This window comes from Perca fluviatilis, chromosome 21 (genome assembly GCF_010015445.1).
Source record: "Perca fluviatilis chromosome 21, GENO_Pfluv_1.0, whole genome shotgun sequence".
In the NCBI taxonomy this organism is placed as follows: Eukaryota; Metazoa; Chordata; class Actinopteri; order Perciformes; family Percidae; genus Perca; species Perca fluviatilis.
Genome location: NC_053132.1, coordinates 19,221,024 through 19,247,301, shown reverse-complemented (window position 1 = coordinate 19,247,301; position 26,278 = coordinate 19,221,024). Strand labels below are relative to the sequence as shown.

At 42.5% G+C, this 26,278-nt stretch overlaps 1 protein-coding gene across 6 annotated transcripts; it reads left to right on the top strand.

The window, feature by feature from the left end:
* Positions 1–1,120: 1,120 nt before the first annotated feature.
* On the top strand, positions 1,121–26,233 carry slc38a10 (solute carrier family 38 member 10). Of its 6 annotated transcripts, none has more exons than XM_039788320.1 (18): positions 1,121–1,308; positions 1,537–1,788; positions 6,672–6,789; positions 7,015–7,060; positions 7,244–7,337; positions 7,572–7,715; positions 9,883–10,007; positions 14,257–14,359; positions 14,594–14,776; positions 16,135–16,246; positions 17,378–17,484; positions 17,586–17,739; positions 19,276–19,446; positions 19,529–19,900; positions 20,005–20,091; positions 21,410–21,430; positions 23,682–23,822; positions 23,941–26,233. In XM_039788320.1, the coding sequence occupies exons 2-18, from the start codon at positions 1,699–1,701 to the stop codon at positions 25,188–25,190; spliced, it is 3,318 nt and encodes a 1,105-aa protein (XP_039644254.1). In that variant the 5' UTR covers positions 1,121–1,308; positions 1,537–1,698; the 3' UTR covers positions 25,191–26,233. The 6 variants fall into 6 exon arrangements, with proteins under 6 accessions (XP_039644254.1, XP_039644252.1, XP_039644251.1 ...); XM_039788318.1 differs by lacking the exon at positions 9,883–10,007 and adding an exon at positions 10,814–10,938 and having other exon boundaries at positions 1,121–1,324; XM_039788317.1 differs by having other exon boundaries at positions 1,121–1,324.
* The last annotated feature ends 45 nt before the right edge of the window (positions 26,234–26,278 follow it).

Genomic DNA, 26,278 nt, shown 5'->3' with positions numbered 1-26,278 from the left:
CATGCATGTCTGTTGGTCTATTGTTATGATTACAGAGGTCGTCAGTGGTGGAAGAACTGGTCTCGTTCCTTAGATAAGTAAAGCAATACAATAATGTTACTCAAGTACAAGTAAAGGCCCTTCATTCAAAATCCTACTCTAGCAAAGAAAAATGTCCCATGTGAATAAAAGATTATTATATATGACATTATTAGATTTTCACTGACGCATTAAGGTGTCTATAACATTTGCTTTTGTAGCTGGTTGTGGTTTATATAGGCTAGTTCAGTAGTTTAGTCCAGTGGACTCCCTCCAAAGTAAGTAGGCTAAAGTAAGAAATTATATATATATATATATATATATATATATATATATAAAATATATATATATATATATATATATATATATATATATATATATTACTTTTTAAAACAGCAGTTCCAAAGTTCTTAGGAGTCACAAGACAAATCTAGGGGGTCATGAGATGATGATGATCCAGATAGATCTTTTTTTTTTTTGTCTCTAATCTTGGTTTTTTGTGTGAAATATTTGGTAATTTGATCACTTTGGGCATTGAGCAGTTGTATTTAAGGGAACCCATCTGAAAAGAGTAGAGGGGAAATCACTCTTTGGTAGCTTTACTGACAGCAGCTCACACACATCTGAAACGTGACAAAGGGCCCTAATTAGACACTGTTGTTGTAAGAGGTCAAAAGCCAAATGCTTGAGAGCCACTGGTTTAATCTTTAACAATTAGGCCTCCTTGTATTTTATAAGATTATCACATTCTTTTGAATGTGATAATCTTAGTCTGAAAAAGTAGGCCTATAGCTATCATATGAATGTAGGGTAGTAAAAGTAGCCTACTATAATAGTAGGCTATTTGCCTCTGAAATGTAGTGGATTAGAAATTAAGTAAGGCTTGTGTAAAGTACACGACAACAGAAAGTTCTTAAAAAAATGAGAAAACCATGAATACGCTGCTGAAGCTAGAAGGGCATTACTGTAAAAGGAAAGGAATGGAGAGATTTAACCATTCGAGTATGTTCGTGACCGTAGCCTAATGTGCCCACTAGTGGGCGCCCAAGTATTTCAATAGTAATGAAACCAGCAGGCTGTGTTCTCTTCTCTCACCTCCTCGACTATAATCTCTACTTCCTGGATACGCCGTTCAGAAAAATAATCAGGTTGCATTTGCCTTTATATCTTATACCGAGTTTCCGTCAACCTGTTGCATTTACACACACGGACACGCGATTTTTTTAACGAGAAATACCCATTTAATGTCAGGAAATTAACGACGGTGACGTAATATGGGACCGCGACGCGGTAGGCGCAGAGAAAGGTGACTAACGTTAACTGACTAACGTTAACCAACTAACGTAATGAAGCTAGGCTACTAACACTTAGCTAACGTTATGTTCTGACATGGTGTTCATTTTAATACGTGTTTTTTTATTTATATATATGTTTATGTTAGTGTGTGTTTTACAAAACGACAAAAAGGCTCAAGTGTGTCAAATGTTAAACTCCGCTGTCTCTTGTGTTTTCTCCTAGAGCGCCACGTCATTGATCGGCGGAGGAGTCAGAAAAACACACCCGCAATTTAGTTCGAGTCCCCGCATTGGACCAACTAATTGACAGTTATACTTCACCGTTTGCCTTCACTTTGCTTGACATTTTCTTACCAAAGGAGGACCAGTCAATAGGCGGTTCAAAATGACGGCGTCTAACTGGGGTCTCATCATGAACGTGGTGAACAGCATTGTCGGAGTCAGTGTACTCACCATGCCCTTCTGCTTCAAACAGGTGGGTCACCTACACACACACACACACATATACACACACACACACACACACACACACACACACACACGTACATCGGTGGAATAAGTATTTAGTTTATTAACTTAAGTAAAGGAAGCAGTATAAGTCCTGCATTTAAAGTAATACATCATCTATGCATGTATTATCAAACAAGTAAAAGTACATATTATGCTAAATGACTAATGTCAGTGTTATATTTTGGGCATTATTATTATTTCATTATAATGTTTTTTTTGATCATATTTGATAAAAATGGAAACATAGGAAAACACGCAGGCAGTTATATACACCGTTTAAAGGGGTGATAGAATGCAAAACCGATTTTACCCTGTCATAGTTGAATAACGACAGTTCGGTGTGTAAACATACATATAAGCTCAAAATCCCATTGACACCCCTTTACTATGAAAATCTCATATGTTGAAACTGCCGCTGAAAACGGGCGAATCTCAACAAAGCTAGTTGCTTGCGTAAGCATCTCAAAATCCGGAACCTTTGTCACAGCCGTGGGTGTATTAAGAGAACGGTCACGCCCCAACATTTACATAGGCTACACAACTGACCTGAGATCAGGTAGTCTTCTGAATCTAGGTCGTGCAGATCTCAGAAAATGTATACATTGTTCATATGCTATTTTACCATTAAATTCAATTCGGAGACTTTTTTTATGCGAGAAATCAACTATGTAGCGGTCAAATATGGGCCGTTTTACGAAAATTGATGTCTAATTGCAAATTTTGTGTGTCGGAGTTCAGAGGCCGGTGCTGCGTGTGTTGCTGCCTCGCCGCCCGGCCTGCCTTCCTTCACAGACCCCGGCCTGCTGTGAGCTCGATTGAGCTCCGTTACGGCTGGCAGCCCACGGCACTCCATACCCGCGCAAAGTCACCGTTTTTGGCTAATGAACTACAAAACGCCGCTGCTCTGACAGAGCTCCAGGGCCTGCAACTGCCCTCTTCCTGCTAGCTAAATGCCCGGTGTATGTGAGTGAGAGTGCGGTCAGCGAGCTTGTTACGCCAGCATTCTCTTACCACAGGTTCCAGGTACTCTTTTAATGTGTGTAATTATAATGTGTTGAGTTATTTAAACAAACGATTGGGGAAATAAACGCTGCTTGTCCGTGAGTCTCATTGATAGAGCCTGCGGCTGGATGGATCTCTATCAATGAGAGCTAGCTAGCCTCCTCTTAGAATTCCTCTGGAATTCACAAAAATTCATTAACTTGAAATCGGACACCGTTGTTAGCTTAATAAAACATTTAGTTAAGATGTTGTATAAGTGGCGTGACGGAATTCAAACTGTAAATATACTCTAATTACGACCAAAAATGAAGCTAACTAGCCGCAATCTGTACACATAGGATTGAAGGGACAGTCGCAGCTGACGAAACCCTTACAGTTCACAAATATTCATTAACTTGAAATCGGACACCGTTGTTAGCTTTATAAGACATATAGGTATATGTTGTATAGCTAAGTGGCGTGACATGTGTGTGACATGTGGTAAGAGATTGCTGGTGTAACAAGCTCGCTGACCGCGCTCTCACTCTCACATACGGGCCATTTAGCTAGCAGGAAGAGAGGAGATGCAGGCCCTGGAGCTCTGTCAGGGCAGCGGCGTTTGGTAGTAGTCCATTAGCCCAAAACGGTGACTTTGCGCGGGTATGAGGTGCTGTGGGCTGCAGCAGCTGTGCCGGAGCTCACAGCAGGCCAGGGTCTGTGGAGGAAGGCAGGCCGGGCGGCGAGGCAGCAACACAGGCAGCTGAACTCCGACACACAGTTTTACCAAATTTGCAATTAGCCATCCATTTTCGTAAAACGGCCCATATTTGAGCTTTATATAGTTGATTTCTCGCATAAAAAAAGTCTCAGAAGTGAATTTGGTAAGGAAACCTTGCAGTGTCTGGAATATGACATTCTGTCGCGTTTCTAATGTGTGTGTATTGGGGATTCGCTCAACCAATCAGCACGCAACCTCTAATGCGTGTGTATGGCGATTCGCTCAACCAATCAGCGCGCGTCTCTACGTGTGTGTACGGGGATAAGGCTCAACCAAGCAGCGCAGCTTATCTAAATATTCATGACCATACCATATTTGAAAGAAAAGCTCTTGTTACAAATAGGGCCAAAACACAGGGATGCATAAGGGCCAATAAAATATCAACCAGGCCATTTTCAGCCCAACTAATGTTACATACCCCATTAGGAGACCATAAGGAACAGTGTGAAATACCCTATATAATCATTCTATCACCCCTTTAAAACCTGATACATTATACTGTACAGCAGCATCGCTAGAACCTAAAAACAACTCCTGTCAAGTTGTCACACATCAAGTACAAACTAACAAGCTTCAGCTTGTCGAAATAATGTTAATTGCAGTCAGTTGTAGTTTGGAGTGGTGTTGAATTTTTACAGCCTTTTAGCATAACAACATTCATTCAACAGCATCACATGACCCCTAAACCGGCAGCAATTGTGAGAGTGTGCTTCATTTTGGCCTCTGTGTGTTTTTGTTTTGTCATTGTACGAGGACATCAGTGCGAAGGGACATTTACTTGACAGTTTGCTAAACGACACTGGGCACTACTGAAGCCACATGTGCAAAACTCAAACTACAGTCTGCACTACCAACAGTCACCTGAACTAAACAGTTCACATCACCTGCAAAGCCCATTCCAAGCAACACAACTCTTCACATGTCCCAAAACCGGCTCAGTGCAGCCAAACACTCTGAACATTCCTCACTGAGATAACACACACTGTCACTCAGAACACACTGAGGGTAAAAGCACTAGCGTCAAACACCAATACAGAAATTACAAACTTTCTCATCTTTACAGTTTGAACAATTGAAGTGACTTCACACTACTCAATAGTTTCTTTAAAGAAAATATATAGATTTTATAATATACCAATGTGTACGTAAGGTAAACAAGAAGGAATGAAAATCAGCAGTTTGCTTCAGTATAGTATTTTGTCTCTAGTAATTTATGGAATTACTGGGAAAAAAACTAAAGGTACATATATGTAACAGTAACAAAGAATAGTGTGACTAATCCTGCCTCTCCCCAGCAGTTATTATTATTGTTATTCCCTTCGGCGAGTTTTCTTCATCACATTGGATATCTGCATCATCTCTAAATACAAATGAATGTGGTGTTTCCATTGCTTTCACCTCCATTACTTTCTGAAAAACAGTAAGAACGCAGTTTTACTATTGTAAAGATATAGTGTTTTTCAATTTATTTATTTTTATAGCTGTGTACGTAACCTCAGAAATCTTACCTGGACATATTGGTATCTTTGCTCTTTTACCTGTTTCTCTCAAACGGTACAGTGTATAATTGTTTCATTCTTATTTGGTGTTTGTATACAAAAAAGGTTTCTGAGCTTTCTCTGTATAAATACCATATATGTTCACTAACTAGTCTAAAATAAGACACCTGCTTAGGCTTTCAGCTGAAATTCCAATCAGCAGTGTTTGATAGGCACCAGCCTGAAATCTGTTCTGTTTTGAATGTGTGGTTAACAGTTTTGACAGCAGTGTGTTAGCATTTGAACAAAGTGCTGTAAATCCACTGTGTTGTGCACGTTGTGGTTAAAGTGATGGGATAAATGTGTAGAGTTTTGAAAACTGTGTTCAAGCAGTGAAAAACGAACTAGAGTTTGGTCCACATGAACTACTGCTGTGCAGACTGTAGTTAGCGTTTTTCACATGTGGCTTCAGTTGTGCTCGCTGTCGTTTAGCAATCAAAAAAAACTGTAATGAATGACAGGGTTGCTTTTTATAGCCGAGCAACTTCCTCATCAGATCAGTGGACGCTTGGTTGAGCATAAACAGACTCTCAACTGCAGCAGGAGTCTTTTCACCCTCCCCCATTTAAACACCCTTTATCTTACAGGTTTTGGCACAAATACCAAACTTGGGTCAGCCCTTCTGTGTTTGCAAAAGCTTTGCTGAAGTACCTTTTTTGGCAAGATACTATAGAGCAGCAGGGCCTTACCCTCCAACATCCCTGTGCAACAGGGTAAAGCCAGGAATACATAAAGTATCATTGTCATCACCAAAGGAAATTATGATACATCAGTCATCACAGTATGAACTCAGGAAACTATTTTCTTTGGAGCATTTCAGCCTGCTTCCTGCCTCTGTTTGTTATTAGGGTACAGGTACTAAGCAAGTTCAACATTTGTGCAGTATTTGTAGGTCTTTCTGCACGGAAGGAACTAAAGAAGATACGAGGTGGGGGTGGCACTTCTTTCAAATGCCAAATGTTCCCCAGCATGAAATAATATTTTATTGGACCCTTGAACTCCCTTTCAATTATAAAAACAAATACACCTCTCAGACAAAAGGCAATCAAAAGTAGCCCTCTTAAAGGTAGCATACCGTTGTTGTATCACACACTCTCTGGAAGCTAATTGTTCTGTGCCTGTCATAGATTAAACTGATTTGTAAAACACTTGTGTGTGTGTGTGTGGATAAAAATTGTGTAATTTCTCAATATTTTATGTTATGGATATCCTGTACACGGGATAAGCTATCCGTTCTTTTGTTATCTTGAAGTGTGTGTGTGTATAATTCTTCCATAGAACTTTGTTTTGAGTCCACTGAACATAAAACTGGACAATGTGTTTCCTCCTTGGACTGGCGGTTTAATGAATTTTAAGGACTAAATTTAATCAAGATAGTTTAGTACTAGTTTGAATCCTAGCCAGGGCATCAAGACACAATCATGTAATTATTTATGCTTGTATGATGTGATAGACATGATGAAGCATTTAGTATTTCAGTAATATGCTGAGATTTTGGGACAACTCTTATGTATGTGTTCTGTGTTGAAGTGTCCCTCTGTCCTCTTACAGTGTGGGATAGTGCTGGGAACTCTCCTGCTGTTCTTCTGTTCGTGGATGACCCACAAGTCTTGCATGTTCCTGGTCAACACGGCGAACAGCACCAAAAGAAGGACCTATGCAGGATTGGGTGAGTTTAAACCGTAATGAGTGACATTGTTGTTTATCGCTGACAGTTCGCAGTGGCAACAATAGCCATCGTGACCGAAGTAGACCGATTTATAAAGGTGTCTGCAACGGAAACTTCAGCTTCAATTCCAGAAAACCACATCCGTATCCACAATGATTTTTCCCGACACTGCCATCTGTTTGTCCACATGTTGTTCGCACGCTGACGTCACTCCGTTCTCTGCAGCCTTCCATGCTTACGGGAAACCAGGAAAAACAGTGGTGGAGATGAGGCAAGTCTTATTAGTAATTCACTACGCACATTATGCTTTATTTAAAGTGTACATTATGACTTGATTTTTTTTCCCCCTATAATTATCATAGACGTATACAAAATAAAGCGGATTTATTTCCAAAACCATAGACGCTAATAATAATGTCGATTTTCTCCCTGTACCAACTCTCTTTCCCTGCAGTATGATCGGTTTGATGTTGGGGACCTGTATTGCCTTCTACGTCGTGATAGCTGATCTGGGCTCAAGTTTCTTCGCTCAGATGTTGGGTTTACAGGTTTGAGATTATTATTTGCTTCATAAATTCATCTCTCAATCTTTTGAGCATGTGATTCATATCCAGAGCTCCCCTCTGTGTTCCCCTTAACTTTACTCTTAAGCAACCAAACCAGCTAATCACTGTAGTAAAGGTTGGAATAAGAAGAGGTAAATGGACAAACTAACAATTGGTCGAATCAAGTCTGTGAATCGGTTCTGAAGAAACAATGTTGTATGTCCCGCTCCTCTAAAGGTGACTGGCAGTTTCCGCGTGCTGCTGCTGATCGCCGTGTCTCTGTTCATCGTCCTCCCTCTGAGTCTGCAGAGGAACATGATGTCCTCCATCCAGTCCTTCTCTGCTATGGCGCTCATGTTCTACACCCTCTTCATGTTCACGGTGAGCCCAGCAACACACAGACTGGCATTGCTTATGGAGGACAGGTTTTTTATTTTATTTTTTAAACAGCCTTTTGAATATTGCTTTTGTTCAGACTGTGAAATGATTCCTGGGATTTTGTTGGTGGGTTTTTATGTTCCAGTACCAGAGTTGATTTTGAAACCAACATGCTCTTTATTGTAGTCTTCTTCTGCACAGACATAGTACATATAAATACTAAATATGCATTTATAACTTGCAGCACAGTTCATGGACCTTGCTGTCTGTACTAACTTACCTCATTTTCAGAATCATTTTCAGATGAATGTCTGTTTCGTTTGAATTTCGCTGTGTTCTGTCTTAATTCCTCCTTTTTTGCTCCATTGTACAGAACTATGTCCTTCTTACCGACACAATATTGTCTTGCTCCTCTTTTTGAAAGAGCAAATTCACACTAAATCACATCCGGCAGAAAACAATTGCTGCATTGCTCTTTATACGCTGAAACAAAGGCTCTCCCCTGGGAAGGAGACACCACTTTGAAATGGCCACTATAGGCATTTTAAGCACTGTAAGTGCAAAGTAAATGGAGGTCACATAGTCAACTCCACTAAATCGCATTAACTAACATTTGTTGCTAGATATAAATATGTCCAATGCATTTGATATATCTCAGACTTATTTATATTGGAAAGACTTTTATTTTCCTAAGTCAGTACAACATTGCTATTTGTAAATACCTTTCTGCCCCATTCAATCAGCATTGAGTTAAAACCACTATGGCTGCTGGCTGCTGTAATATTTCTAATGTTAATAATAACCTTTATGGTTATTTGGAAATAATTCCTTCAGGAACCTGGAAAAAATTAGAATGTTCAAGGTTGAGGACTCACATACTGTAAGTCACATTGTTAGCCATGGAGCCTTAACTCAACCTTTTGATTGTGTTGGGGTTGTGAATTTCTTCGAAACATTTCAATCATGTTACGCTTCTGGCTACACTCCAATCAGTGATGTCCTAGCAGGGGACTGTTTAAAACAGTTGTGTACCCCTTTACAACATGTCGCATTTCAGATTTGTTTGCGAGGTGAAAGCGATACATCTACTGTACAGTGTAAACTAGGGCTGCAACTACCAATATCTTTTCATGATCGATTCACTTTTACTTATTTGATTATCTTGAATTTCTTTTAATTAATCGAATGAACGCTAGGCTGATTACTCTAAAGTCTATTAAATGTTAGAAAATGTTGAAAAATGTTGATCACAATGTCCTAGATACCTCGGTGACGTCATCAAATAACTGTTATTTAAGATATTACAGTGCTCCCAGTTAATGGACCGGTCGTTTCAGTACTAGTGAAAACTCAGCAGAGAATTGCACGTTTTCATGTGAACAGTCCAGTCTAATCAGCCATCAGTACAGCATGAAGCACAGTTTGGGCCCCATTAACATATATTAAAATACTTAGTGTCAATATTTGCTCAAAGAGGACCCACAGCACTGCACTCCTATGCCACTAAAGTAGCAACTGGTACAACTTCCCATTAGGACGTTCAGTGCTCCGCTGTTTGCATTTAACGCTAAGCAGCACTGAGCACACAGCTCTGATTGAGTGTTGCTTCATAGGTTGGAGTGTGTCAGAGGTGCAACATACTAAAAAGTTTGACTCCAGTGATGGTCCAGCAGAAGTTTCCTGCCTGGTGTGACTCAGCTCGTTTTACTCTTTAAATGCACACAGAGTTTGTGTGTGGTTCTGTTTTCCTGACCCGTGTCGCTGCTTCCACAGACACCGCTGTTTACAGTCTCCTTTGTGTGATGTGACGTGTAGTTGCATTGCATGGCGATAACCTGGAGCAGTGGTGTGGTGTGTTGTGTTGTGTGTGTGTTGTGTGTGTGTGTGTGTGTGTGTGTGTGTCTGGCTTTAGATCCAGGCCCGGCCCGGCCCAGTCCAGACCCCTAACCCTCTAACAGTGATGTATCTCCTTTGCTTCCCTCCTTTCATCCTACCCTACGTTTCTCCTCACTCTCTCTCATTTGCACCACTTTACTTCTTTTGTCCTCCTCCTTTTTCCATCGTGTTCTTCTGCTATCCCTCACTCTCCTCGACTACCTCCTCTCCTCCTCTGCACTGCCTTTGTTTGCTCCCCTCTGTCCCACCGCTGTTTCTGCTGCTGTTGCTGTAGATAGTGTTGTCGTCTCTGCGCTATGGCATAATCTCTGGCTCCTGGGTGGAGCGGGTTCACCTGTGGCGCTTCAAGGGCGTCATTCAGTGCCTGCCTATTATCGCCACAACCTTCTGCTGTCACCCGTAAGTAAACCACGGAAACCACCCCTGATTTAACACCACCGTAAGGGCAGTTGTGGGGGGGGGGAATGATGGAAGCCAGATGTTTTCCCCTGCATCTGTAAACCCCCCCCCCCCTCCTCCAACCTACCTGAATCTTCCACCTACTCCTCTCTGTCATCCCCATTTTTCACCTTTTAATTTGTCTGAGCTATTTCAGCTCTGTGAGTGTGCCTATTATGTGTGTGTGTGTGTGTGTGTGTTTGTTTGTTTGGTGGCAGTAGTAGTAAGGCAGAGAAGTGTAACCTACTGAAGTGAAAGTTTCATCTTTGCTGCCCTTCTGCTACCGCCCCACACCCAGGATGGGCAGCCTGGGTGTGGATGTGGGAGGCTGAAGGGTTATGGAGGGTTCTGCTGTCCTTTGGGACTTTATCAGGTAATAAAAGGAGCAAGACGTAAGAGACACGTGCTGATTGAAAACCTGTGGGGCCGTTTTTTTTCTAGATTACCCTTTTCATGAGCCTTTTATTTTGATCAAATTTATGATTTCACTTTCATTCATTACATATCGCCTTCATTACTCCATTTTTTTTCCAGCTACGACAGGTTTTTTGTTCAGTATGGGGTTTCTTGTCATGTCTCTTTGTTGTTTCCCTTTCTTCGTTTTCTCTGATTTTCTCTCCTCATTGATTACTTTCATTATCTGTCTGTGAGCCGTCAGCATGGGTGCAGCCCCCCCCCCCCCCTCCTCCTTCTTCGTGCTCTTCCCCCACTTGTCTTCATTTGGTTCAGGCCGTAACCCCCGCCCCCCTCCCCCTCCTTCCCCTCAGATGGTGCTGTCCTCGTTCAAACACGGGCTGCTCAGCGACTGGTGGCTAGGGCAGGTCAATGTGGTGCGCTGGGAGGGTGTGTTTCGCTGTCTCCCCATCTGTGGGATGGCCTTCGCCTGTCAGTCGTAAGTACTTTTGCCGCCCCTCCGCCCGCAAAGGACCATGTAATAACACTAACGTCAAACAAGACTCCAAACAAGCTTCAGAATATGGAAAATCTGACAGAAGTCCTAAAATCATGTGGTGGCTAGATGGCTCAACCGTGTGCTTTTCCACTGTCTAACTCCTGCAGCGGCACAATGAATTGAATCTTTCATTGCTGCATGTAGAAATTGAGCAAACCTCATAATTACGGCATGTGCACTTGCATCATTCCTTTTAAGCCAGAGAGATGCACACATTTGTGGTGGAGATGAGGTGGTTGTTGAGGGATTCGTAGTTGCAGAGCAAAGCTACTCATTTTTGCTTATGTGCTTATCACAGGCATTTCGTCCAAATCTGCTCCACCATTAGGCCTGCCCTCTCTAGAGTTAACCTGAGGCTTTAGTTGATTCTGATTGTGATTCTAAAAAAAAAAATACAAGTCAATTTGGCAGTTATGGAAAGAAAACATTTGTTGCAAAACAGTGTCATTGGGTTGTGTAGTGACTTTTAAATGTCACGACAACAAAATGATGGCCAGACAGTAAAGAGGGTTTTCACGGCAATCTTCGCATTGCATTAACTTTCCCTGCAGAGATCAAACCACTACATTTCACTTCTTACACTTTAATCAGAGCTTCTCTGACTCACCGTATACATTCATTTCTCCACCCTCCCTTCCCCCATCTGCATGCTCTGTCACTGCCTCTATTGTCCTGTCCACTACGCGCTTGCTCTGGGTTGCAGTTAGTTGAGCGGGCGATGGGTAACGTGCGAAGGTCTAGTGGGACCTGGGTGTACCAAGTCTTATCTGTCATTTGAAGGCAGCGCTGGGGAAGGATGTAGAGAGTGTTATGGTGAGGTCATTAGGGGCCAGATGTTTGGGTGGTGCTGCGGTATGGGTTTGTTTGTGTGAGAGAGAGTGAGGTAAGTGGCAGGAGTGGGTGACCGTCGCCTTGAGACTGGAACGAGACTTTAATTAATGTAATTGCACAAAGCCAACATAACATTATGGTACGCCGGGCGTGTTTATTAGCGAGCGATGTGTGCGCACGTTAGAAGAAGAAGAAAGTGTGCACTTGTGTGTGTTTATGCATGTGTGTTTTGTGCGTCGTTTCCCACTAGCAGCGCTGAGTGATATTTGGCAGGGTGATTTCTTGGCCTGTGGTCAGGCCGAGCGAGGCAGGCGCTCCGTTCGGCGGCAGGCAGCTAAAGCCAAACCACTAATCAACACATTGGACTGTCGCCATCTTACAGACACACACTGATGTATTCACAGGCTGATTAAACAGCTCTCAGCACATTGGATTTTTATTACATTCATGAAATGTGTTTACTTTCAGCTAAAACATTACTTAACATCACCATTATGACGGGATGGGAGCTGGCCCCGTTGTTTTTTGGCTGCACATTTGAATAGCGAGGAGCCGTTAGCTCATAATAGAGGGACATAAGAAAAACATGTGCGGCGAAAAATGTCCCTCTGCGATGCTACTGCCAGCATGCATTCAACTTCAAGTTAATGATATTATCTGCAGCACACACTCTAGCCCTCCCAACACACACACACACACACACACACACACACACTTCCCCACATTGGCTTTGAAGACCTTCTCCTTCATATTTCCTCCATTTAAGAGCAGTGTTAATGCAAAAACACATTAGCCTCTGAGTAAGGACTATTGAGTGACCATTCGATGCTTTAGCTCCCCACTTACAATATGCCGTTTTCTTTAACCTTGGCTATGAGATTTACTGGTTTGCGGATTAAACAAGCGTCAAGAAAAAGCGCCACGGGACAGTGCTTGCTCATAAAACCAGAGCGTGTGAAAGAAAGACAGGCAAAGAGAGACAAGAGGCAGAGAAAGTTATGGTTTTTTTCTCTCTCTCCTCTTTTTTCCTTTTATTTATATATATATATATATATATATATATATATATATATATATATATATATGAGAGAGAGGAAGTGAGCACAAAGAATCTGCCAGAAAAGTTTATAATGCTCTAAAACCTGCCAGGCAATCGCTGTTTTATATAAAGACTGTAAATTCACGGGTTAATATGCCGACGGTTCCCTCCAAGCGGCCACGCTCTCTTAAAGCACAGAACCGAGCATGACAGAGGGAGACAGATACCTGGGTTTACAGACAGACAGACAGACAGACCGACCGATAGACTCAGGTGCAACTTCAACCTGCCTTGGCTACTGTCACCCATTCTGTGTGTGTGTCTCTCTCTCTCTCACACACACACACACGCACACGCACACGCACACACTCGTACACTTCCTACATGCTTCACCCCCACTGCCATGACATTACTTCCATCTACTGCAATTAAAACATTTATAAACACAAATTGTTAGTAAATTTAGTATTTGCATTAAATTCATAATATGTAAAAAAAAAAATTCCACATGCTGAGAAACTTGTTGTATTCATGTGCGTGTCAGATGTTCTTGCTTATGCTTTACATCCGGACTTACAAGCGCCTAAATTACGTCTGGCGGTATGAGTTTGTAATAATCGACTAATCAATTGCTAAATCAGGGGACAAATCTATCACTTAATGATTCTATCAATGTACTTGGTTAAACAATTGCTGGATGCTTGAGGAAAAGGGTGCGCGGTCACAAAAGGGCTTGTATCATGTGGACGCGCCGACAGTGTTGTTGTCATTACTTAGAATTCCTCATGGGGGCGGCAGAAACTACGCACTATAGCTTTAAGCCACTGTGATGTCTTATTATCTCAAAACATATTTAACAATATTTAAGCAAGCTGTAACTACTTTTATTTGCTTGTTTGACTTGTAAAGAGATTATTTTAGATCAAGTTGGTAGTGAACTACATTCATTAACAAACAATGCAGATAATCTGCAAAGTTACATCTGGGAAACCAGAAATCTGTTAACACTCAAATGGACTAAACAAGCAATAAGCAATCACAAGAAAATGAGAAAAGACATGCATCATTTGGTTATTGAGTGGCACAAATGGGCCTCCATATAGCTGCTCATTAAAGAAATCTACAGAGCAGTTTCCACTATCAAATTATTTAAGATATCTTGACTGTCATATGTTGCAGCTGTTTGAGAATAAAAGAAAAGAAGCTAAGTCATGTAACATTCTATTTTCCCTGACTCTCTGCCAGACTTACGAGTGCCACATCCGATAGCTAAAAGTTGCGTATGTGATAATCCGGACAGCACATGAATGCACGAGAGCAGTACCAGTGTGGTCTTGTGTCACGCAGCATGCAGAGTTTGTTGTTGTTGGGCTGCTTGTCTCTCACAGACAGGTGCTGCCGACCTACGACAGCCTGGACGAGCCGTCCGTCAAACGCATGAGCACCATCTTCACCTCTTCCCTCAACGTAGTCACCATCTTCTACATCACTGTGAGTGGAAACGCACTTTCACGCGCCCGAGCCACCGCCATTTACACTGGTTACATTTGCCACGGTCACTGCTGCTACATGGCATGACAAACCTCTTCAAATCAGCGCCTAAAAAGTTATTGAATGCTGTCCGTTACCATTTTTAATGACTCAGTGTTCTACATATTTATGTCTCCCTCTTTGTGCTTTCCTCCCGACCCTGTATTTGGTTCACTCCGCCTCTCTCTGAACCAGGTGGGTTTCTTTGGCTACGTCAGTTTCACTGATAACATCGCAGGCAACGTGCTGATGAACTTCCCATCCAACCTTGTGACTGCGATGATTCGCGTGGGCTTTATGATGTCTGTGGCCGTCGGATTCCCCATGATGATCCTGCCCTGCCGCCAGGCCATCAACACCATGCTTTTTGAGCAGCAGGTTAACCTAAATACTACTACTACTACTACTACTACTACTACTACTACTACTACTACTACTACTACTACTACTACTACTACTACTACTACTACTAATAATAATAATAATAATAATAATAATAATAATAATAATAATAATAATAATAATAATAATAATAGTTTAAAGGTTTGGATACAAATTCAGAAACCCATGTTAGTGTGTGATGTGTGGAAAGGCTGATTTTTGGTTCTGCGGAGGCTCCATGCAGAGCTTTCGCCATAGCCTACCTAAGTGGCCTGGAGTTGATACTTGTGCGTTCTTGTATGCGTCGATCTCTTTAAGAGAATGGCAGGGCCTGTGTGTGTGTGTGTGTGTGTTTGCCGAAGTGTGTGTGGTACAGCAAGTGAGAGAGTGATGGTGATTTGCTTCAGAGCAAGGACTCTAGAAAGGCATAGTGGGAGACTGTTTTCTGGTCAGAAATCTGTAGCATGAAAAGTGAACCCTCTCCTTGATTTCATGTAGTTTATGGAAAAGGAGAACTGGGAAATGAGTCGGGGGAAATGCAACACTACCAAGCCACGGCAGAGAGACGTGCGTCACCGCGACTTAAATTACTTTAAAGGGTGCACATCAGGCTACGACGTAGGGTCCTGCGTAGGGTCGGTATCTCCAGATACCTACGTACGTAACACGCGTTGCTTGTAAGGCATAAAACATCCCCTTCTGGTATGTGTTGGCTGGATACTATAAATCCTTGTTTAGCTTTGTTCTTGTTACTTTAAAGTAGATTAATCATAAGATAATACACAGTGTAACTTGCTGCCTTATTATTGTGGAAGTGGCACTCCCATGCTCTATGTAATGCAGTTTGACAATAAATAAAAACAGAAAGATGTTGCTCCATGTTAACAGAGCCCGCTGGAAACACCTTCTGAGAAACTCAACTGTGACGTTAATTGAAATCGTATCTAGACATTCCAGGCACATAAACACATCTGACTTGTAAAAATCCTGTGACACAATTCTTTTTGTGGTTTAGAAAGCATATACAATATTGAATACAATATAGAAGATTTGTTCTGTTGGCTCTGCCAGGGAAAGAGAAAGCCCTGTTTGTTTTTTTTGGTGAAAACCAGACCAGTAGTACTGGCAATATGATGATGAGAAGAAAAAGGCAATATTGCGCACAAGGATTGGTGTTTCCACAACACTTCACTGAATGTAGCGGGAATGCTAACAAGCTACCCAAGGAACAAAAATCTAATTGTACCCTCATAAAAGAAAATGTAATTGTACGTTTGAGATTTGTGAGATTTTATTTATTTGTTTTGTCTTTTTGTCTGTCCCTCTCATCTCACTCTCTGTTTTACATCTTACAGCAGAAGGATGGGACGTTTGCTGCCGGGGGATACATGCCTCCTCTGCGCTTCAAGATGATCACCCTCTGCATTGTGTTTGGCACCATGCTGGGAGGCATTCTCATCCCCAACGGTACAGCCTGTGTGTGAACAATCAGGCATGAACTGAAGTGTGTGTGTGTGTGTGTGTGTGTGTGTGTGTGTGTGTGTGTGTGTGTGTGTGTGTGTGTGTGTGTGTGTGTGTGTGTGTGTGTGTGTGTGTGTGTGTGTGTGTGTGTGTGTGTGTGTGTGTGTGTGTGTGTGTGTGTGTGCGCGTGTGCGCGTGTGTGCGCGCGGTCTTTAAGGTGCATGTGTTCCTTTATGTGGGCGGAGTAGCCGGGGAGCTTTACGACGAATGTGACTTTACGAGTCAGTGACTGTCACACTCTAACACAGTCCTTAAATCAGGGCTCTAACTTTTATCTCCTTTTTAGACGGGCAGACAGGAAGATGGGGCTATTATTCTCTCTGTCTCTCTTTCTCTCTCTGTCTCTCTCTCACTCACACACACACACAATTACATGTACACACCAATATCGGCTCTCTGTCCGGTTCTTTGAGTCTTTCCGTCCCACTCACAAACGGCTCCAAAATGGTAGGGATGTAAAGGTTAGAATGAGTTTATGTTTTATTCATCATTTTATATGGTGGCTGTTTGTTAAACTTTTAAGTGGACACACACACACACACACACATACACACACACACACACAGAGCGGGTTTGGCTGGCTCTTTGTGTATCTAATCAGACTAATAGACTGAGGAGAAGGGAGGTAAGGACCCTGGGGAGAATGGACACTAAATCTGAGGCAGACAATATGGTGTCCGTCCCCTGGATGAACGATGGGTTTCTAGGCCCGACGCCCAGCCGGCCCCGGTCCACAGAGACAGGGGTGGGGCCAGGGCTCGCCGCTGCCAGGAGCAGGGTGCCATGGATGGGAGCCTGGGGCTGGGCGGGTGGCGGTTATGAATGGCAGAGGCAGGTATGAATAGAGCTAGTGATGAATAGCGTAGATATGGGGAATTGCTTTGGGAGGAACAGTGAGCTCAGCAGGACGCAAACCCCTCAACTTTGGACATTTTGGTGCCATGTTTGGCCCACTGAGCTCTACAGCAGTGGGTCGCAACCTTTTCTGTCTAACGTAGCTGATTATATAAAATGTTTATCCATTACTTAACCTAATTATTTCAACCATTTATCTCCCTGTGTTTTTCCTCTCTTTAGTGGAAACCATTCTGGGTCTGACTGGAGCCACTATGGGCAGCCTCATCTGTTTCATATGCCCTGCTCTCATCTACAGAAAGATCCAGAAGAATGGCTTAATTTCTCAGGTTCCATAGTCAGAATTGGCACATTCAAAATCACTTGCTCAGTGTAAATATGTTTTATTCACCGACCCGCGTTGCTTCTCCTCTTTCTCTCTGTCCTGCAGCTGGTGCTTTGCGTGGGTCTGGGCATCCTACTGGTCAGCACCTTCACCACCCTCTCAATTTCATCTAGAAGCCCCGGCACCAAGGTCCAAGCTCCTCCTCCTCCAGCACCTGTCAAGCACAACCTGCCGCTACCGGACTTCCCTGAACAGCACGGTAAAGATCGTGACATGGGCTTCTGGCTGGCAATCACTTATCTACTTGATGGACGATAGAAGGAAGTGGTCTTACTAATGAGCCATGGAAACATGTACTTCAGTGGGCCGGAGCCAGGGTTGTCTGCAGCGTCTGAGATCAGACAGCAGTGCTGCATGTAATTATTTCATGCAAAAGGCACCGGTTTATTTCTTGTTTTATTTTCAAAGTCGTGGACTACAGCGCCCTGAAACGGCAACGTAAAGAGAATGTGAGCCAGTGGCAAAGGGCCAGCGAGACTAAAACAAAAGCACAAAGCCACAGCAAAAGAAAGGGGTTCTTTCATCTCTGTGAGAAGAAAAGATGGAGACAGACAGAGTGAATGACAGACAGACAGGCTGGGCGAGGGGATAACCTCTTGATAATATCTGAGAGCAGCGCTGAGTGCTTGACATTGATGGAGCGAGAGTGATGCCCTTCAAACTCCAGTAATTTCTCTCCACCCATCTACCTCTGTTCTTTTCTCTTGCTGCTCCCTCCCCCCAAAATACATTGTCTACACACCCCAGTCTCTCCCCCCCCCCATATCTCCTGTGGCAGCTATAAAATGCCTGCAAGCTCTGGCTGTATAAAGGGAGAGGGTGATATAGGTTTTGGGAGGGTAGACGGGTGCAGACGAAACAAATGGAGATTAGACGGAGGGGAACCTTTTTCGAGTTAATGTTCTCAGTTTTAGGGTGAAAAAGGATGGCGCTTTAAGTTTCACTACTTCTCCTTACCCCCATCATTCCTAAATGGCATCTTTTTCTAACCTGTTCATTGACACCAGCAAAGTCTTTTTGCCTTCATCTTTGGATTCTTTCCGTTACTCTGATTTACGGTTGATTTGAATTGTTTTTGACTCCAGGTGACACCCATGTGGTCCGACCTTTACACCTGTTTGTCACTTTCAATTTGAATTCATCCTTCTCTTCTCTCTGTTGCTCAATTACTATGCCCACCAATTGTCAGTTTTGCCATTGTCAGTATTTGCCGCCACCTAGTGGATCTACTCGTCAGAAATAGTCGACTTGAAATCCATTACAGCTGAGAGCATCAGTACGCACAGTTCATGCGAGATATGCAGAGGTGTTAATTTATTTTAATGCCAGCAGTTAATGTGTGTAATAAACACAACTGTAAAATAAAGAGTACATGTCAGGGCCAGTGTTAAATAGTAATGCACCAGAATACAGGCATTTGACTTTTCTCAGACAGGAGAAAATGGTGGAATAAATTTAGGTGTCAAATATGTCGCTTCTTAATTTAGTCACAGTAATGTGTCTCATAATTTTCAGACTGACTGTATATATTGGCTTTAAATGCAAATAAAAAGCTCACCAGCAGCAAGTACTAAACAAGTAAAAAAAATATGCAACTTTTTATGGTTGTATAAATCTATTACTAAAGGACTTAAATTTGGAACACAGTTTGGCTAAAGGATCTTGGGAATATGTTGTATATCCAGTAGCAGTGGTCTGTGTTTTAAAAGATTGTGTCTTGTGGGTCTGCATGTAGACAATCCACCAAACAAGAAGCCAGCGGAGATCGAGAAACCTGAGCTTCCAGCTGTGCAGGTGGTGCAGCCTGAAGAGAGGGGCCCAGCTGAGCCCCCCCAGATTAAAGGACCAGTGGAACTACCTGACCGGAAAAAGGATGAAGAGGTGCAATTGGACCGCCCTGATGCTGGTAAGGAAACTGAACCAAAGCTGGAATCTTGATCTGGACTTTGAACTGTGAGGAATTAGTGTTGCCTGGTCTGTTTTGCCAGGTGTTGCGGTGCCAGAGGGTGAGGCCCATCGCCACGAACCTCCCATCCCTCATGACGAGGTCCAGGTGGACACAAGAGATGAAGGGCCAGGTTTAGGGGACGCTGTGAAGGTAGCGGACAAAAAAGACGACAAAGTTGAAGAGAAACCGAAGCCTGCTGAGGCTGTTGTGGGGAAAGAGGAAGTGGATTTGGGTGGTGGTGAAGTCCGGTCCAATGAAGTGGTGGAGAAGCCGGTTGCAAAGGCAGACAAAAAGCAGGACGTCCCCCTGCCAAAGGAAGTGGAGAAGCTCGAGCCTGTGAAAGATCCTCAGGCTGCGGTGGCACAAGTCGATAAAGCGGGCAAAGCTCCAGATGCTGCTGGGAAACGTGAGGGTTAGTCTCTGTTTTTGTATCCCTGTAGTTTAAGGCAGCTGGCTTTGAAAAAACGGTTCTCGGTAAATGCAACATTGACCCGGTGATATTTGGTGATTCTTCAGCTCCACTTCCTGAAGGAGAGCACCATCCTGCTGCAGACGAGGCTCCAGGTATAGACAGCAAAGATACGGCAGACGAGAAGATGGACGGTGAGTGGAGTAGAAAACTTTCAGGGGTCCAGGGGCATAGACACGATGGGACACTTACTTAGTAGCTGTTTAAAGGTCCCATGGCATGAAAATTTAAATTTTTTAATATGCGTTCCCCCAGCCTGCCTATGGTCCCCCAGTGGCTAGAAATTGTGATAGGTGTAAACCGAGCCCTGGGTATCCTGCTCTGCCTTTGAGAAAATGAAAGCTCAGATGGGCCGATCTGGAATCTCCTCCTTATGAGGTCATAAGGAGCAAGGTTACCTCCCCTTTCTCTGATTTGCCCGCCCAGAGAATTTGGTCCACCCATGACAGAGAGACATCATGGCTTTCAAACAAGCAAAGTGGCAGTTGGTCAAGGCCACACCCCCACCCTCAACCTTGCCCCCCCCCCTCTCTCCTCCTCAATAGCTACAGACACAGAAATGGCACATCCTAAGGAAAGCTCATTGTGGGACTGGCTCTAGTGGCTGTAATTCTGCACCAAGGCTGAATTTGGGGAAAGAGACTTCAGATACAGTATTAGGGGACCACTAAGGCCTATATAAAAGCATCCAAAGAGCACCATGTCATGGGACCTTTAAAACAAGTTGCACTGCAGATGTATCATTTGGTGATGCATTTATTTTTTGTTTTTTTAATTTATACAATGGACTGGCTGTAATCTAAAATATAGTTGCATAAAAATGTTTCTGTCCTGCTAACTTAAGGTTGGTACACATTTTGCAACATTCAAAAATCATACAGCAAGAATTACATGTAGAAGAGGTGGCGGATACCAGTCTCTCCAACAACACCAGTAGCCTCCATTGACCAGAATGCAATGCAGCCACAGCTTTATGTGGATAGTGTTTATAGCCTGTGAAACACAAACCCAGCACATGACTGAGAAAGAGAATACAGCAAATTCAACAATTAAAAACAAATCACAAAATAACTTTATCACAGATTGAAAATCTGTTATTTCTTTCTTCTTGATGTAGCTATATTGTAACAAACTGTAAATAATGTGCTGCATGCTGTTAATGCCCCTGCCTCTCCTTTCCTTATTTCGCTTGTTTTATCTTATGTAATCTAGTCTCTGTGATCTGTTCTTGCTTATTGTGCCTATTTGTGACGGTACAACTGGTTTAAAACACAGCAGAGATATTCAAATCCATTTCTTTCTCCTACTTCTTGACCTGGCTTGATACACCACCATCTTTTGTTGGCTTTTGTTGACTTTCTTGTTCTGTTTACTTTTGCCCTCTCTCTATCTCTCTCTCTCTCTATCTTTACCTCCTTTTGTCTTTCTCTCTCTGCTGGACTCCTATCACAGTGATAAAAAAGCTGGTTGCAGGTATGAATTCCCTCTTGCCTTTATCTCGTTCTGTCGCTCACATTTTCTGCTCAGTGGGCCAAGTTAATAGATATTTCCATATACACACAGTACATATATTAATTAACATTTTATCATAATAACTAAATTACGGTGGCCGGGAAGTGCAATGCAACATTACAAAGAATGAAACACTTTTACATTTTGGAAAACAAAATAACATTTTGGAAAACAAATTTACATTTTGGAAAACAAAATAACATTTTAGAAAACAAATTTACATTTTGGAAAACAAAATAACATTTTAGAAAACAAATTTACATTTTAGAAAACAAATTTACATTTTGGAAAACAAATTTACATTTTGGAAAACAAAATAACATTTTCGAAAACAAATTTACATTTTGGAAAACAAAATAACATTTTAGAAAACAAATTTACATTTTCGAAAACAAAATAACATTTTCGAAAACAAATTTACATTTTAGAAAACAAATTTACATTTTGGAAAACAAAATAACATTTTAGAAAACAAATTTACATTTTGGAAAACAAATTAACAAGATGCAAAACACTTTTACCAGTCCCGAAACAAATTTACAAATGACAGATTCTTCACGGAAAGGGAATGTACCACATACCGGAAGTGATGAGGTTTTGTATACATGTCGCCTTGACTACGGCAGTTATGGATCGAATGCGTCAATAGAGCCGCCATCTTGGAACAGGGGAGGCACTGCCTTATATACTGTCTATGGGCCGTCCTTAATGCATCAGCGTCAATGTAGGCAAAGGTCTAACGGAAATAAAATCACTATAAATCGTCAAAATCTCATGCGATGTTCTAGTTTTTTTAAACAAAAAGACAAAGAGACTAATTAATGTGTTAATACAAAGAATATTTATTATAATCAGTTCACAGATATGAGTACAAACGGAAACTTCACCCTTCTGAACTAAGAGGTTCTGCTTCAAAGTGAAGTTTAAACAGACTGAAATGTCCAGGCTCACTCCCCCACTAATGATTCATTTATTTCTGCATGTATTTATTTATTTAACGAGACTTTAAGTCGGTTTCGTCGATCCACAGTCCGAGTCCCGGCCAGACTCCCTTTAGGAAACCTGTGATTTAAACTTCAGCAGGCTGTGACAGTCCGCCCCGTTCAGTCCTGGATCTGATTCTCCCGGGCTTCCCTTCCCTCCAGCGGGGCCCAGCAATACGGCCTGGGTCTCCAGCTGCGTAGTGTCGGTTTTGGCTCCCAGGAATGGGCAGTGAGCTCCAGGTCCTGCAGCTGCAGACGGACTCAGCTGCCCCCTGCTGTAGCTTCGATCCGGCCGCGGCTGTCGATACGTTCCCTGTGTTTCCGTCAGGTCCGGCGACATATAAAAACTTCAAACACCGACCACACGTAAAGTCACCATAAACTTCATTCACGCCATATACTCACTCACAACAACACAAATTGACTGCGCTCACCAACAACACCTCATCACTTCCGGTATGTGGTACATTCCCTTTCCGTGAAGAATCTGTCATTTGTAAATTTGTTTCGGGACTGGTAAAAGTGTTTTGCATCTTGTTAATTTGTTTTCTAAAATGTAAATTTGTTTTCTAAAATGTAAATTTGTTTTCTAAAATGTTATTTTGTTTTCCAAAATGTAAATTTGTTTTCCAAAATGTAAATTTGTTTTCGAAAATGTAAATTTGTTTTCGAAAATGTTATTTTGTTTTCCAAAATGTAAATTTGTTTTCTAAAATGTAAATTTGTTTTCCAAAATGTAAATTTGTTTTCTAAAATGTTATTTTGTTTTCTAAAATGTAAATTTGTTTTCCAAAATGTAAATTTGTTTTCCAAAATGTTATTTTGTTTTCCAAAATGTTATTTTGTTTTCCAAAATGTAAATTTGTTTTCCAAAATGTAAATTTGTTTTCCAAAATGTAAATTTGTTTTCCAAAATGTAAAAGTGTTTCATTCTTTGTAATGTTGCATTGCACTTCCCGGCCACCGTACTAAATAATGTGCCCGTGTAGAATCCACCCACTCACCTTTCCCCCTTACATAGTTTGTGTGTGTCTACAGCTGCCCATTCCAGTTGATGTTTAAGGCTACAATCTAGAGATGTGTGTTTGAATGGATCAATGAGACGGTACTTCCCTTCCCCTCTCATGTAGAGACTGGTCCTGCATCAGTCTAACTAAGCTCCTTAACTAATGCAATGTTCTGAGGAGCAGATTGTGACTTTTTTTGAATTCCACGTTTCTGTCCTGTAGAGGGCCAGCTGGACCACGCCGTGCTACTGCAGGTGATCAAGGAGCAGCAAGAGCAACAGAAGAGACTTCTTGACCAGCAGGAAAAACTACTGGCTGTCATAGAAGAGCAACACAAGGAAATCCACCAGAAACAACCGGCTGGTTGGTATACACATAATGCTTTTGCAGGCATGACACTTGACAGAGATCACAGGTATCATAGGTGGTGGCAGTGGTCAATTTAAGAAATAAATGTTACAAAAGTGTTTTTAACTTAAAGGGGCTGCTGAAGGTGAGGCAGAGAAAGGCATCCAGGAGGGGGTGGAAGATGGAGCAGCAAAGCCCAAAGAGCCTGGCCTGGACTCAGACCTGAAGCAGCCCAAGGAGGAAGCTGGAGCCGGAGCTGCCGAGCCTCATCCCGCAGCCCAGAATCAAGTGCAGGCCTGGGATAAGGGTGCCGAGGTCGTAGCTGTTCAGGCGGCTTACAAGGAGGATGACCATGTTGCACTCGGAGGAGAATCCCATAAGCAGAGTGAGCTTGGGGCAAAGGGAGTGCCACTGGGAAAGAAAAGACCTGAGGACCGTCAGCCTGTACCTAATGATCAGGCAGCTCAACTTGAAGATGAAGAAAGAAGCCTAGATAAGGAAAAAGATAAAACTGAAAATCTTAAGAAGGAACAGATAGAGAAAGAAGTTCAGGCAAGACTGGAAAAAGAACTGCTTGAGAGAGAGCTAAAGGAAAAGATGGCCAAGGAGCAGGAGTTAGAAAAGGAAAGGATAGAGAAAGAAGTGCAGGCAAGATTGGAAAAAGAACGGCTGGAAAGAGAGAGAAAAGAAATGCTGGCCAAAGAGCAGCAGTTGGAGAAGGAGAGAGTTGAGAAAGAAAACATAGAGAAAGAAGTGCAGGCCAGGGTGGAAAAAGAACGACTAGAAAGGGAGAGAAGAGAGAAGCTGGCCAGAGAACAGGAGTTGGAGAAAGAGAGAGCACTAAAGGAGAAACAGGAGAAAGCTGCAGAAGAGAGACATCAGCAGGAGATGCAGAAAGCACACAATGAAATACTTGAGAGAGCAAAGAAAGAGAAAGAGGCGGAGGAGGCTCGGGAGAGGCTGGCCCAGCTGGAGCGAGTCGTAGAAGAAAGAGAGGCTGCACAGGGGGCTGAGAGGGAAGACGCTGAAGCTTTGAAGAAAGGAGGACGAGACCTCAAAGAGGAAGCTGCTGCTCAGGCGGACCCAAGAGAAGGTGTGGAAGCCGGGGCCGTCAAAGCCGGGGCTCAGCCCCAGGGCTCCCACGAGAAGTTCAGGGACCAGGGAGAGATGGATCTGAGGCGGAGGCGCAGGGCACTGGGACCCGGAGAAGCTGGAGGGCCCCCGGAGGAGCCCGGGGTGCCCAGGGGGATGCCGAGGCTGGAGCCCCTGCTGGAGCTGGGGGGCTCCGACCTGCACGCGGCCCTGGAGGAGCAGCTACTGGCTGGGGCAATGGTGCACACGCGGCAGATTAAACAGGCCTCAGAGGATGCGGGAACGAAATAAAGCATCAGACACACACACACACACACACACAGATTCTCACTCAACGATCGGGCAGCAAGTTCAACACCTACTGTACAGTTGCAGGAAACTTGTAATACTGTGGACCGTGATATTGTTGCCTTACTTTCTTTCTCTCCTTCAGAAATGTTGTGGACAAAGAGGGACAGTTTCTCTTCCTTGATACTGTCTACTGTGGAAATAACGCAGTCTTTATTAAAGAGCAAAGTGCATGTACATATTAACTTATTTTTGTCTTTAGGGAGGACAATTTTGAAGAGGTCACTGTTGAAATGTATATAAATCTATGCAAATACCATTCCATAGAGTGATTAGACAGGGAGGGTGTATTAATGTTTGTATTTCAGTCACCCAAGTTCCTTTTTATTCACCAGCTTTTTAGAGTTTGGCTCTCTGAAGGATCTGTTGTGCTCTCTCCTGTGCCGTTTTTCTGTTAAAAGTTCAGTTTGTGTGTATGTTACTTTGAGATGTAAATATTGTAATATCTGTTACGGTTTAAGGTTTCTTTGAACATACATGTACCGCGTATTGGATGTAATGTGGGTTCAGGTGCCTTAGATTAAGAGTTGTTTCACTATATCTTCAAATGAAAGGAACTGAATTCAACCTCATGCTGGAGCTACGGATTACGTAGTGTAGCCTTACAGTTTGATAAACTGTGGACAACAAAGCAGCTAGATCCAGATCATAAGTTACCAATCATTCCATCTTAAATATATATTCCTTGTTGATTTATCAGTGCCTTCCAATGCATATGCTGCTGTTTTATCAAAACAAATGTGGCAGTTTTTCCTCCATTTGTGTTCTTTTTGCTTCCACTCTTATTGTAAAGAGTACAGCAATTATGAGAAAATAACATTGTTGAGGACAGTGGAAGGAAATATGGAGGGAGTTTGTAGTGTTTCTTAGTAATCCAAAATTCTCAAAATTTCTGTTGGACCTTTGCTTTGTACAAGAGGCTATTTTTTCTATGTGCGTTGTATTTCTGTACATTTTGCTAATAATGAATAAAAACATCTATTACATCCATGGCTGTTTGTCTGTGTTCAGACAATAGAGACAGATGATAT